Here is a 13,519-nt window from a genome sequence, read left to right on the forward strand (position 1 = left end):
AGGGATATCAGTTGGAAGACTGGGGAGAACAACCCACACTGCATGGCTTATATACAAGGTCGGGCTGGCATGACTGAAATACGACAAGAAAAGAGTAAGTGAATTAATCTCACTTCTGAATGTAATCAAGCTACCTGGAGGTAAATAAGTTTGTGGGGTCCTCCTGAGCATCTCTGGTCCACAGCCGTGAAGCAGAACGCATCTAACTAATGATGGATGGATGGTTGGACCAAAGTGGGAGAGAGAGCAGAGCAGGAATTATTTCGCAAACACCTGTCAGAAATATTATTCCAGTTCCACAAATTAGCCTAAGCATAATCATAGCTATGGCCATGGCATTAGCTCTTGCCAAAACCTCTCCCCATTAGAAGCCCCACACCCTGCTCAGTTCCCCTAAACTGGCTTTTTCCACTTCTGAAATTAGATGCAGAGAAATCTTACAGTCTTGCATCAGGACAGACATCTGGACAGTTCAAATTCCTTCACAAACCAGCCTCTTTACTGCACCAGCTGCCAATCAAATAGGGCAATAAAAATTATGTAGGCCTACATATATGAACAAATACACACAGAATTAAGTGACTTTTCTTTTTTAGCATATCATAGCCATCCCTAACCTAGTGCCCACCTACCATACTGGATTATGGTGGCTGGGGATGATAGCAGCTGTAGTCCAACACAGTCAACTAAGTTGAAAAAGGATGTACTATCTGAGGGTGTGCCTGCACTCATCCCTACATTAAAAATTAATTGCTTTTTTAGACCTAAAATCGTTCCTTCTTTCTGTAAAAGCAAATGTATCTATATAAGCATCAACGTGCATTGAAAACACTTTTCATGAAAGCCTCATGAAAAAACTAATAGGCTTTCACAAGAATGCAGAAAGAGTACAAAGGAAATGCAGCGTATACATGCCATTAAAATGGCATTTACTGACTAGAATGCACCTCTTGCTTTCAACCCCTGCATCCTAAGAGAAAACTAAGCACACTCAACGGCAGACCAGACAATTCTGTAACTGTGCTATCTCAAACAAACATACTGTGCATTGCATATATTCCCCATGGACTCCTGGAGAAGCACTCGGAAGCAGACTGGACAGCCAGGGCCCCACCTCCCAGCAAAGTGACTGGATTCTACCTCCTGTTGCCACAGCTGCTGATGACCCCACACTCTTTTGGCCGCGAGTTTAGCAACTGGAATAGAGGGGCAAAGTGAGGCCAGACTCGACCTGGGAACTGTACTGCTGCTAAGCCTAACTGCAAACGGTGTTAAGTAGGCCTATTTCCTTATCTTGAACAAGAACGAATGTGTTGCCAATATTTATTAAACAGTTCTGTAATCATTTTATTCCCGATGCATTTTGAGTGAAAGATACCGGCTGCATTATGCAATGTGCAATGTTTTATACAGTTTGTATATAACCCATATAGGTTGTAAACAGGTTCTTTGTGAGTAAGGGCATCAAACACATAGAAAATAATAGCAAAGCATGGTTTAGCGTTATAGACACAAACAGCCACATGCCTCAGCATGTTCCCTCCTTCCATTTCCTGTGTCCAAAGACAGAGAGAGATTCAAAATGTGACTAGTGGCAAGCCACAGTTTGCTGTTTTAACTGAGCCAAGCAAAACTATGGCTTACTGCTAATACCTATCAGAAAAGTCTAATCTCTTCCATTTGCACATGGTGTATGCAAGGCTGAGGTTCGTGGATGCTCAAGTATTTTATGCCAGCATTACGTCTTTTCATAGCTGCCACTGTCATGTCTTCCTGTCCACATTTCTGTATATACCCCATGCGCTGAAATAAAATACGCATAACTTCTCAGCATGTTACACACAACCGCAGCAGGCAGCAACATAATGGAATGTAGGAGCAGCTACGACATCTTTGCCTGGACAGGCCCAAAGTATCTTGGAATAAGAAGACGACTTCCTTTTTTGCTCCCTGACTTCAGCAGCAATTTCTTCTGATTGACACAACATGATGGAGAAAGGAAAGGGTTTCAGTCCCAAAGCAGATTGACTGTGACTTCCAGGCTCCAACTAGCTTTCGTAAGAGTTACCCACCAATGACAAGCAAACACCGAGGGCACCTTGTGAGTTAGTGTTGGTAGGTCAGAACTATGGGTCACTTTCAAACGACATAGGACCAGCCAAGCTGAACAAGCACCTTCTCAGTTCTGTTCCAGCCCAACTGGTGTTTATGACTGTAAGCCACCCTGAGTGCATTCGCCAGCTGGGCAGCATATAAACCTAATTAAAGCTGAAAAGACATGTCTCCATTGGTAGCTCAGTGAGAGGAGTGTTCTGTCAACCGCTCCCCTGCCACTTGGAGGCTTCCGAGCTTCCTAAGCCTCGCTGGGCTGAAACCAGGAAGGCAGAAGGGAGAGCAGAAGCATCCTCTCTTTCCTGCCTGTGAAGTTCCGGAATTTTGCCTTTCCCTGCATCTAGCAAGGGGACTGTGGAGTGGAAGAGAAGGAAGTTGGCAGCAGCTCAGGACAACTCATATCCTAGCTTCTCAGGTCTCCTCCCTTCCCTGCTCTCTGAAATGCCCCGGTTTATGGGGATCTGCGGTTGAAGGGCAACTGGTGGATTTCTCTCCATGGCAGCTACACAGGGAAAGCCTCTCAGGCCAAAACGGAAACTTGCCCTCCTGATGGCAAAGCACCATCTCCAGTCTTGGAGGGCTTTTTTGAACAGAGACGTGCCAAGCCTCTCGAGAGTCCAGTTTGTGACTGCCCATCGGACTTCTTCCAGGGCTCATCCCACTCTCAGGAAGCAAGCCAAGACAGGAAGAAGTCCACAAGGGTTTGAGGACCCCCCGCAACCTCCCCCAGCTGCCACTTCAGGCGGCCAACCTTCTTTCCTGCCTGCTGCTGGTGGCCGCATGCAGGAAAAGGGGGGCAGCGAGGGGGTGAGTTGGCCGCCCTTCCCAGCGACCTCCTTCCTTGCTCACCGCGGCCAGTGGCAGAGACAAACATGGAAGGATGGTGCTGCTTACACAGCATTCCTGCTGAGAACCCTGCAAACCCTTGTCAGGAACTTAAACTCGGGGCCACTGCAAAGCAGACTGGAGTCCGGGAAGCTGAAACCAGAGAAACTGGAGGATTTTCCACCCAAAGCAGATTCTTCACACATTCCTGGGTCTGTCATCCTCTTGTCCCTGGAGCCCTCTTCCAGGGACCACTGGATTGCCTGTTAACTCTCTCTCCCCAGGCAGGTACTAACAGTAACCCCTAGCACTTTGGGCCTGACACACAGGAAAACTCCGTGATACACAAGTGCTATGCCAGAGGCTTTTATAAGGATGCGAGAGTCAGGAATGCGGTACCTTGTCTCTTTACAGCTGCTGTTAATTTCTGTCTTTGAATATGCAGGGGCATGTCCATAGTTATGTAAATGCATGGATGTGCACAGATACTATTTTACCCAGAGTGCTCTTGCAACTTCATACCACATTAGTGAAAACCAAAGATACACTCTTGTTCTGAAACTAGTTTACATTTGATAAAGCAACTTTCTTTTGCTGTCTGCCTGAAATCAACTGTGATCTCAAATAACTAGATCTCTAAAATGTTCCTAAGAGAAACCTTTTCAGATTAGTGTCAGTGCTTGGAGCAACTTTGTAACCGTGCTATAAATTCCTTAATTCCTAAAATATGTGAAAACAAATAAGCAAAGGGTTTCCAGACCCTCCCATGTAAAGCCACAGCTATTGCAATTAAAGAAATTAAGAAAAGTCCTATAGGCCACAAAACTGTAACTCAATTGCCAACTAAATGCTCTTGGACATTTTCATTACTACAGCAAGAGAGCCTGAGTCACTGAATGTTTGGACTTGCACCACTGAATCACAGAATTGTTGACTCACTCCAAAAATCTGAAAGAGTAATTATTTGGAGGTGAATTCCCAAACCAGTGGTAGGATTCCTGCTCTTGATGAAAGTCAAGGAGAATGCTCTTTCTAAATCTGTGCGTGTGTGTGTGTATGTGTGAAGTTCCTTGAAATTTCCATTTTAGTAGGTGGAGGAGTAGAGAGAGCTGGACTATCTTCTAAGAAGCACAGGGTGTCATACATAATATCTTCCCTCACTTTTTATCTTGTGAGGTAGGATAAAATTGGTGAGGTAGAAGATTATGACCGGCCCTGAGTCATCTAGTGAGCTTCAGGTCTGAGCAGCAATCTGACCCCTGGTCTCTACGATGTTAACCCAACACTCCATTTACTATCGCACACCAGCTGTACTCACGCAATACAACTAGCAACCCTGCATGGATACCATGGCTCATGGTTTTTTTACCATGATGTGACAATCAAATTGTTTCTACTTTACCATGGCCTCCATCCTACCTACTCAGTCCTCAAATTGCTGACATGTATGCCATCAGTCACTGAGCCTGAAATTCAATCCCACGGTACATCACACTGCTTATGTTGCCTGTCTCTTCCTCACTGGTCCAAACACTGAAGCTGGATGACTGGTACTACATAACAAGTCATGGTGGTACAGAATAGCCACAGAATAAGCCATTGATTCTTATCAGGGTTTAGAAACTCACCATGGCAGAATACCGCAAGTGGGTTCAGACAACACAGCAGACCATCTTTGGTTTAAAGAAAAAAACACCATGGCTTTCCATGCTGTCTGAACCCAGCCACTCTTCCTTGAGAACTGCACGTTAAACTGTTAGGCTGGATTGTTAGCATTTCATTGTATTTTTTCTATTTTAAATTTTAAGCAAAGATATTCATTGATTCATGCTATACTGATATTATGCGTGGCCTCAAGAGGAGCCTGCAGTTGCTTGTTTCATCCTTCAGTGCCAATTTGGTTATTCTTCAACTCTACTATCCTACTAACTGTTCAACTTGCACTCCCAAGGACAGGAACAGGGCTGGCTCAAATGCATTTCACTCGAACAAAACCAATGTTGTTTTGCGCGTTCTCCTCTGCCTGTTATAATTCTGTATACATCACTCCCTTTAATGGTACTCCACTACCCTAAAAGGAATTACTCGCAATATCCAAGGTTGTTAAATGCAGAATAGGGTTTGTGATCTGGTTATGCATTGCTTTCCATCACACAATTCCGTTGTTGTGCCTTAATTCTTTTAGTCGTCTTTTGTTTATGAATGCAAGCTTCCTTGAGTGTCCTTTTTCTCCATAGAAAGGCAGGGCACCAATCAAAAACATAAAGGTGAATCTATATCTCAGTTGTCAAGAAAAGAAAATTTTGGAGGTCATTCATTCATAGGGCTGCCATAAGTTGGAGACAACTTGACAGCACATAAAAATTGGTAAAATTCTCAGTTTCAACACCAGTTGTTATCTACCTGTGAAGTGACTGATTTTAAGATACAAAACCGCCAGGAAGCTCTCTTTTGCGGCATGAGTCTGAGAATCTCCACATGGTCTATGTCCAAGTGTGGTTATATTGATGCGGTCTGAATGTTGCTTCTCTGAAGTTCGAATTTTTATGTCTGAAGAAAGAAAGATGTTTATACTCTTCGTGAAGCTCTGGATAAAGATTAAAGACAGTATATACATACCGCCCCCCCCCCACACACACACGCGCGTGCACATGCACTGATCTTTCAAAGTCGCATCAACATGTAGGAAGGCCTAAGAGATCTTAACTGACATCAAAGTCACACTCAGAAACCACAAATTAACATTCATGTTGAAAAGCTACTGAACTTTGCCTCAGGTGAGCAATTTTCATTAGTGAGCAAGTATCAGTAAGCACCATGTCACACAAACCCCATAAGTAAGGAAGGTTACCCGGTCCAGATGGAATCTCCCGAACCACAAAAAAAGGAAAATTTCATGAGATGCAGCTTCTCCTTTCCCTTTGCTTCACTACTGGGAAAAGCCATATAGTGAAATTATGTCCTCTACCTTTAAAAAAATGCTGGTTAACTAGGTTGAGCACAACAGAGGGACTATGACGAAGGTGGAGCCAAAGACAAACCCTTGTAAATCATTTTATTTCAGTGGGAGATTGATGTATGTGCTTCAGACTCTCCGTCTGAAACCAATGAAAGAAGTGTTCATCTTTGGGAACATTAAGAAAGTGTAGTATAGAGGCAAAAAGCGTAAGTTGCAGACCAGCAAACACCCAGGTCAGATCTCAGCCACAAACTTTCTAAAGGCTTTAGACAAGCCACTAGTCCCTTAGCCTTGTCCCCTATCTGCGATAAGGAAATAATACTTCCGTACCTTGCAAGACTGATGTGAGGATTGACTGGAACCACTGTGAACAGGTAAATGATCAACTAACATAGTACCTTTTTTAAACCCACAAAATGCTACTTCACATCTTTACATTTAATAAAACCCCACAAAACAACACCCACCAAAGCTTGACTAAGCTGTTAGATCTATTTATCTCTTTAAACCTCTGAGATGAAGAAAGCTGAAACCAGTACCATAGGTGTTGGGAGTGAGAAAGCCAGTTGCTCTTGGCACAGATTCTCAAGGCTGCCTGGCTGGACTTCGGAGGAGGAGGAAGAGCAGGAGGGGGCCTCGGGATGTGGGCCACTTCCAGATGCTGAGATGAGAGAGGAGGAGACGCTTCTCTCAAGGCCCAGCTCCCCAGGTGGCCAGGCAGCCTCTGGGGATAACCAAGAGGTGCAGTTGGTGGGAGGAGGCTTGGAACAGGGGCAGAGGCAGCTCCTGACCCCGTGACACGACATCAGCAGAGGCGGGAGGGCGGCCCAATTAGAGGATTGCCATTCAGAAAGGAAACATGCTCATTTTCAGAAGGCCCCTCCTGAAGGGTTGGGGTTCAGGCATGCTGATAGGGAAAGTTCTTGGAACTACTAGGTTCCACTAGGCTGGGTTCAAAGAACCACTCTGTGCATGCTCAGAGATTTGTTCTGGGTGTTTGTGCTTCCGGAAAACGCTCTGGTCAAAACAGAAGTTTCTGCAAGGAAGGTCTGTGGCTCTGGATGTGCGGGGAGGGAGAAACCCCAGCTCGTGACAGCAGGGTACCTTCACTGTCAGTTCACTAATTACCATTCTGGAAGACGCAGCAGCTGTTTTCCTTATGGGAGTGGCAACGGCCCTATAAACATGACGGCTCCTTCCTGCCAGGAGGGAAAAGGTCAGTGCTTTGACTGAAAGGAGGCAATAAGAGCAAAGCCTTTTCTGTATGCAAAAGGTATTCATTCACTCAGGAAAACTTCCATCTCGGGTCAAGCTACTGTTGTTGGTGATAGTTGGGTTTTTGTATGGAGTCAACTGTATTTGACTAAATGATGTTTAAGCTAGATGAAACATTAGTAATTTAGCCTAAAGAAAATTTGTTTAAAGGATATCATAGGCATTAGCTACCACCAAACAGAGTAGCTAAAGCGCCTTTAGAGATGTTAAATGGATGTTTTTGATGCTATTTGTAATTGGGTAATGAGGAAGTTATCTGTCTACCATTAGAAAAATGAAAAGATTCTGAATTGTCTAGAAATGTTTAGATTGAGCTTATCATTAAAGAAGAAAAGAAGTTACTGCACTTTTATTTAACCTGGAGATGCTTCCCTTTAACATTGGTCAAGAGAAACAGGATTTTGCAAGTAATGAAGGGACTGTTTTTACTGATGAAAGAGAAGGAAGATAGTGACTTCTATCAAATTTGGAATTATTTCTCTTTTTTTTTGGCTGGAGAAACGGGACTTGGTTTTGATCTAAAGATGTTTTCAAGCTATTATAAACGGATTTGAGTGTGATCATAGAATGTTAAAAGATATGTAGTAGGAGGCTGACCCAGTAAGTCCGATGTGTGTGACGACAGATGTTTGTTGTATTAGTTTAAAATGTTAATAAATTTTTTTTCAAAAAAAAAAAGGGGGGGGGAAACTTTCATCTCCACTCCTGCCCTTGAGTTTCAGTTCAACATGGCATAACCACGAGGTTCTGCAGCATTCAGCCTGAAGATGCCTGTCCGGCATAAGAACCAAGGGTAAATTGTGAGCAGACCCCTGTAGGGATTGTGGTACCTTTGGTGGGAACAGGTCTGGTTTCAAAGGAAGATCATGAATGCAAATAGGAAAATGCCCACGTCACCACGTCTGACCTGCGTGTCCTCTCTCCCTGGACTTCAAGCCAGCAGGGTGGAGTTGGCACCCATTTTCCAGCATAGCTTACCCTGTGCTACTAGAGATTTCCTCCCGTATATGAATTCCCTGGGAAAGTGGAAACCTTGTGTACTGTAACTGCCAAGTTCACCAATTAAAGCTGAGATGCAAGGAAGAGAGACAGACGAAAAGGACCACTCAATCACAGGGAGGCACACTATGAGGTGCAGGAAGAAATTTTAACAGAAGGCGGTCTAAAAAGAAGAAAATGTTGCACTGAGGGATTTTTCTGCACAATATGGAATGGGGAAGGAAGAAAGGGTGGGGTGAAAGGCCCCAGGTAAATGTGACATTTCCTGTAACTTTAGGCCATAATGACTCAACTTCCTTATCTATGAAAATACTGCCAAGTGATTAATATACTTTTGTAATTCTTCCAGGTATTTCCATAGAACCAGTATTTACTTAACATTCTGAATTTCAAGATAAAACACACCTGAAGAACACGTACACTTTGCAAGACTTTTAAAAAATTATACTAATAACAGACATGTTATTAATTTAGTCAAAGCATCTCAGCTTGCTTCACAGGCACGCAAATCTCCTGTTCTGCATAGGATATAATCTTCCTGGGAGGAACCAAATGGAAGAACTGGGTGACTCACACAAGGTTGCTCAGTGACGGGGCCTGCAGGGGATCCTAGATGCCAGCGGGGATCCCGGTGCCAAATCCAATGTCACAGGAACACTGCTGCCATTATCAATTCTTCAACTATTTGAGCACTTGAAAATCCTCCATTTGTCCAAGATCAAACTTCGGTTGTTCCACAATAACTGAAAAGCCAGCAAGCAAGGCAGGCATCTGGGAGCAGTTAGCACAATAGAAACACATCTCTGTGTTACCACATAAAAAAGAACACAACATATTCAGGAAGACCACGTGGCACAGGTCTCCTGTGTCTATCTCAAGACTCCAGGTGAGATGCCATAAATTTGAATAGCCCTCGCTGCACATGGGAAGTCAGCACATCAGGGGAAAAGATTCCAGCCTAGCCTTTCCCCAGATATGTTGGGAAATATGTTCCTTTTCCACAGGAAGAGAATCAAAATCTATACATTCAATCCCCTTTCTGCAGTTTTGAAATCAAATACACTGAATCAGGTTGTAGCACATGATCTTTCCAGACATACACAGTTCAGCATTTAAGGCAAACTAGGAAGCATCATTTAGTATGAAATGTGCATTCCCGACTGCAGAAAAATGTTTCATGACCTATTCAAAATCACCCTGGAAATTTTTAATAGAAGGAGAGCATAAACTGTTTTAACTGAAATATACACCAGTCATTTCAGACAGACACACTGGACCAACTGCCTCTTCCAAGACTGATATCTAAAATATTGCTAAGGGAACCCATCTAACCTTTATATATAAACCTCCAAAGGAGATTCTACAATACCTTCAATTAAATACCTACTTGTATTGCTAAGCATCTCCTAGTATTTTCAAATTCATCTTAATGTTGAATTTTAAACTAGAAAGGCAGATCTAAGGTACTTCTTGCTGTTTTGTATTCAGATTGCTGCTGAATCTTTTTTTTTTTTTTTTACTTTTATATCAATAAAGACTCTGGAATGCACTCCCCAGAGAGGTTCACCTGGCACTGACTTTATATTCTTTTTGGCACCAGGTGAAAACCTTTTTATTTTCCCGTCATTTTAAGAATTAGAAATTGTAATCAGTTTTAACATCCACAGTTGTTTTTTGTTTTTGTTTGGTTGGTTGTTTTTGTTTGGTTTTTATTTTTGTTTTTGCTTTTGTTGTTGACTTTGACTTTGATTTGGATTTTTAATGATATTATGTTTCTGCTGTTCATGGTGGTCATTTGTTGTTACCAATTGTTATAAGTTTTTGCTATTTGTTGCTGTTTTAATTGTTATATTATTGTAAGCCATCCTGGGATGTTTTTCTCATGTAGGATACAAATGTTTTAAATAAATAAATAAAATTGTTTTCTCTTTTAATATCATCCTCTCACACCCCTAATCATCTACACACGCTTCCTTGGTGTATCACAGACTGCATTCCTATGCATGTTTATGCAGAATAAGGCCTACAATGGAAGCCTCCTCCAGCTAGCCTTAATCCCTTAATCCAGGGATAAGGAGCAAGTGGTCCCTCCAAATGAGTGGGAATGTTATTCCAATCTTTCCTCATTGTTGGCTGATGGAAACTTAAGCCCAACAACATCCAGCAAGCTCCGGGTTTCCTTCTAGTGCCCTAACACAAACCATCCACCATCTCTCTTCCCACAGTAGAGAAACCCTTCCTCTAAATGGAGGCAGCATTTGCAAAATGAGATTTTAATTCTTAGCCAAACTAATTCAGAGAATTATGTACTTTTTCCAAAAGCAAATTCTCTCTCTTTCTCATGCCCCCTCCCCTAACAAAAAAAGAAATCCTCTTTGAAATATCTATGTAGATGTTCTTGCATAAACAAGTCATAAACCTGAAATGAGAATGGGAAAGTCTGACAAAATATCACGTTTCAGTGATTGAACACTTAGTTACCTGTAGATTTAAGAATAGAGAAGTCTGCAAGGCTCAGCCAGGCAACGAAAAACAATAAGCTGTTTAATTCAGATTCATCCACCACTGCCCTAACAGATCTTTTACATATGGTTACTCACTATAATAATAGTCACACCTCATTTTAATATATCACTATGTTGCATTTATATCTTCCCTTTCTTCTTCTTGCAAGGAACCCAAAGATGCTGACAAGGTTGTCCTCCTCTCCATTTAATTCTCTCAACAGCAACCCTGCGAGATAGGCCAGGCTGAGAGTCAATGACTGGTCCTAAGCCACCCAGTGTGAGCTCCACAGCTGACTGGGGCCCAAAACTTCCATCTGCTGAGTTCCAGTCCAGTACTCTTAACCACTGCACCACACTCTCTCTCTTTACAAATTATAATATTCAATTAGTTATTCAAAAAGGACTGGATCCAGACTTGGTCATCCTTAGAACAGAGAAAGTCTCGATGTAACTTATAAACTTTCAGATGTAAAGGATGTTCTGCACAGGTGGGTTTTAGAAGTTAAGCAAATTCAAACTAAACTCTGAGGAGAAAACTGTTGTTGTAAACCTGACTAGAGGTTTCTGTTCAACAACCCCCCTTACACAACTAATTTTACATTAAATGCCTAGCGAAAGATACTGTTCTCAATTTAAACATGTTTAGGTAGCTCTGATTTCAATCTGAAAGGAAACCTAAAAGGTGTTTATTGTGTGGCAACTCCACTGAAAAACATAACCAAACATTTGCTTTAAAATAGCAAATAAGTCTCCCAATGAAATCGGTGGGATATCATACCACTAAAAGAAGCCACATCTCATGAAAATGGGCTTGACTTACTGGAAGGCCCCAACAGCCTTGGCAAAATATACATTATATAGTAAGATCAGCAGGAACCCCCCTTCAAGAAATAAGACACTTCTAAAAGTGTTTTTCAGCTTAACAGCAATTAACCTGATTCTCCCAGCATTGTTTGTAATTACTTTTATGTAAAAGGGGACAACATCTGGACGACATTATAAAATGGACAGCAAAGACAAAGGAGGAAATGGACCAAAGTGATATAAATCCTGCCCCCCCCCCCGCATCTGCTTCGTCCTTCCGCCCCGCTGGCACAGAAGCCCTCGGACCCCTCGCTGGCCCGTCTGAGCCCCTCACAGGGAGCCCCGGGAGTTTTCCAAAAGGAAATTCCAGACCTCTCCACGAGAAGCCAGGCGCTTCGCCATGTCCTTGTTTTAAAATAAACTTTCTGCACACAAGGGCGATCTTGCAAAAGAAGCGGCGCTTTTCTTCTGGCACTGAGCTCACAGATGTGCTCAATGGGCCAAAACCAGGAAAAAAAAGGGGGGGGGGGGACTCTCGGTTTACTGAGCTAAACGCAACGCGCCGCACAAAGGAGAGGACGAGCGAGGCACGCCAAGTGAGGCGACTGCACACAAAAGGAAGCCCACCTCCACGCCGCACATCCTGGATGGGGGGGGGGGGGACGCGGAAATGCACCCAACACGCCGCAATCCACATCCCAAGGAAGATAATTATTCGTTTCCCATTAGCTTGAACTGTCTGTGGCTTGGCATCCCCTGCAGACGGCCCCTCCGCGGATGTACCTCGGACGGGAGCACTGAACCCACCCCCTCCAAACACACCTCACCTCGGCCACGATCCGCATCAGAGTTAATGCACTTTTAGGGACACGATCCTGGGGTTGCCTCCCTAGGAGTAGCTCCCACTAAACACGATGGCATTTACTTCCACGTGTGCACACACTTGGGACCGACCCGGGTTGCAACTTCTATCGTCCCCCCTCCCCAGCCACTTTTCTTTTCAAATCAGAAATTCAGCCCACGCTCCAATTTTCGAGCATCCCGGATCGAGCATCCCCGGAATAAACTTTTTGCAAAGCCACTGGCACGGATTAAAAGAAAACGACTGGAAATGCCGCTTATACGCCCCCCAACCCCCGCCGCGTCGCTCGTTTTTGGAACATGTCAACTCTTTCAGCCCCAAAGAAGCAACAGGCTGCCATTGACTCGGGTTACATTTTCAACCATATATACTCGAAAGTAGTCCGACCACGCTCCGCTGGGCTGCTTCTCCTGCAAGCGCACACAGGACGGCAGCCTCCCGTGCAAGCCAGCCCTGCAGGGGGGTTCTCCCGAGCAAACATCAAAGCGCAGCAGGATCCGGCGGCCTCCCCGGCGGCCGTCCTCCCCCCGCTCCGTCCCAGCCCCGCGCTCACCTCCGTGAGGAAGTTGTCCATCGCCGCCCCAACTCGAGAGCCAGTCCGGTCACGGAAACGGCGGCTTCAGCCAGCAACCATGTGTTGCAAGGCGGGCGGCGCGGCTTCGTCCTCGCCCGGCGGAGGGACTGCGGCTCGTCACGCCCTTCCTGCCCCCGCTGCCATGCCTCGGCCTGCCCCCCGCTGCGCTCGCCCGCTCTCCTCTCCGGCCAAGGGGCTTCCAGCACAGGCATTCAGACGAGCGGCGCCTTTTGTCCTCTCTCGCCTAGCGCTCGCCCCCAGTGCCGCAGCAAGCGGGGCGGCCGGAGGGAGCCCGGCGGCGCATGGCTCCCCTCCCCGCTGCGCCCTCCCCGCCCGAGCGGACTTCGCTGGAGGCAAGAATCTCCAGACCGGGGCGGTGGAGAGGGAGGGAGGGAGGGAGGGCGGCCGGACGGCTGGATCCCGCGCCTCGAACGCGCGGCGCGGCGGATCGCGGAGCGGAGCGCAGCAACTCCCGCGGCTCCCTGGGCGGCCCCTCCTGCCCTGCGAAAGGCGCGCGCGCGAGGGAGGGAGGGAGGGAGCGAGCGGGCCGCCGGGCGCGCGCGCTCACCTATCCTGCCAAGGGCGCCGCTGGGTTTGCTCGG

General features: G+C 45.2%; 1 protein-coding gene across 1 annotated transcript in view; it reads right to left on the reverse strand.

The window, feature by feature from the left end:
* Positions 1 to 12,983, reverse strand: part of MYO10 (myosin X) — a 192,869-nt gene extending 179,886 nt beyond the window's left edge. Inside the window, exon 1 of the mRNA XM_044426266.1 lies at positions 12,897 to 12,983. Within this exon, the coding sequence (XP_044282201.1) occupies positions 12,897 to 12,917 (21 nt within the window). The 5' untranslated portion in view covers positions 12,918 to 12,983. The remainder of the gene's footprint in view (positions 1 to 12,896) is intronic.
* Positions 12,984 to 13,519: the final 536 nt, after the last annotated feature.

The sequence above is a fragment of the Varanus komodoensis genome, unplaced genomic scaffold (genome assembly GCF_004798865.1).
Source record: "Varanus komodoensis strain SLA01 unplaced genomic scaffold, ASM479886v1 scaffold17, whole genome shotgun sequence".
NCBI lineage: Eukaryota > Metazoa > Chordata > Lepidosauria > Squamata > Varanidae > Varanus > Varanus komodoensis.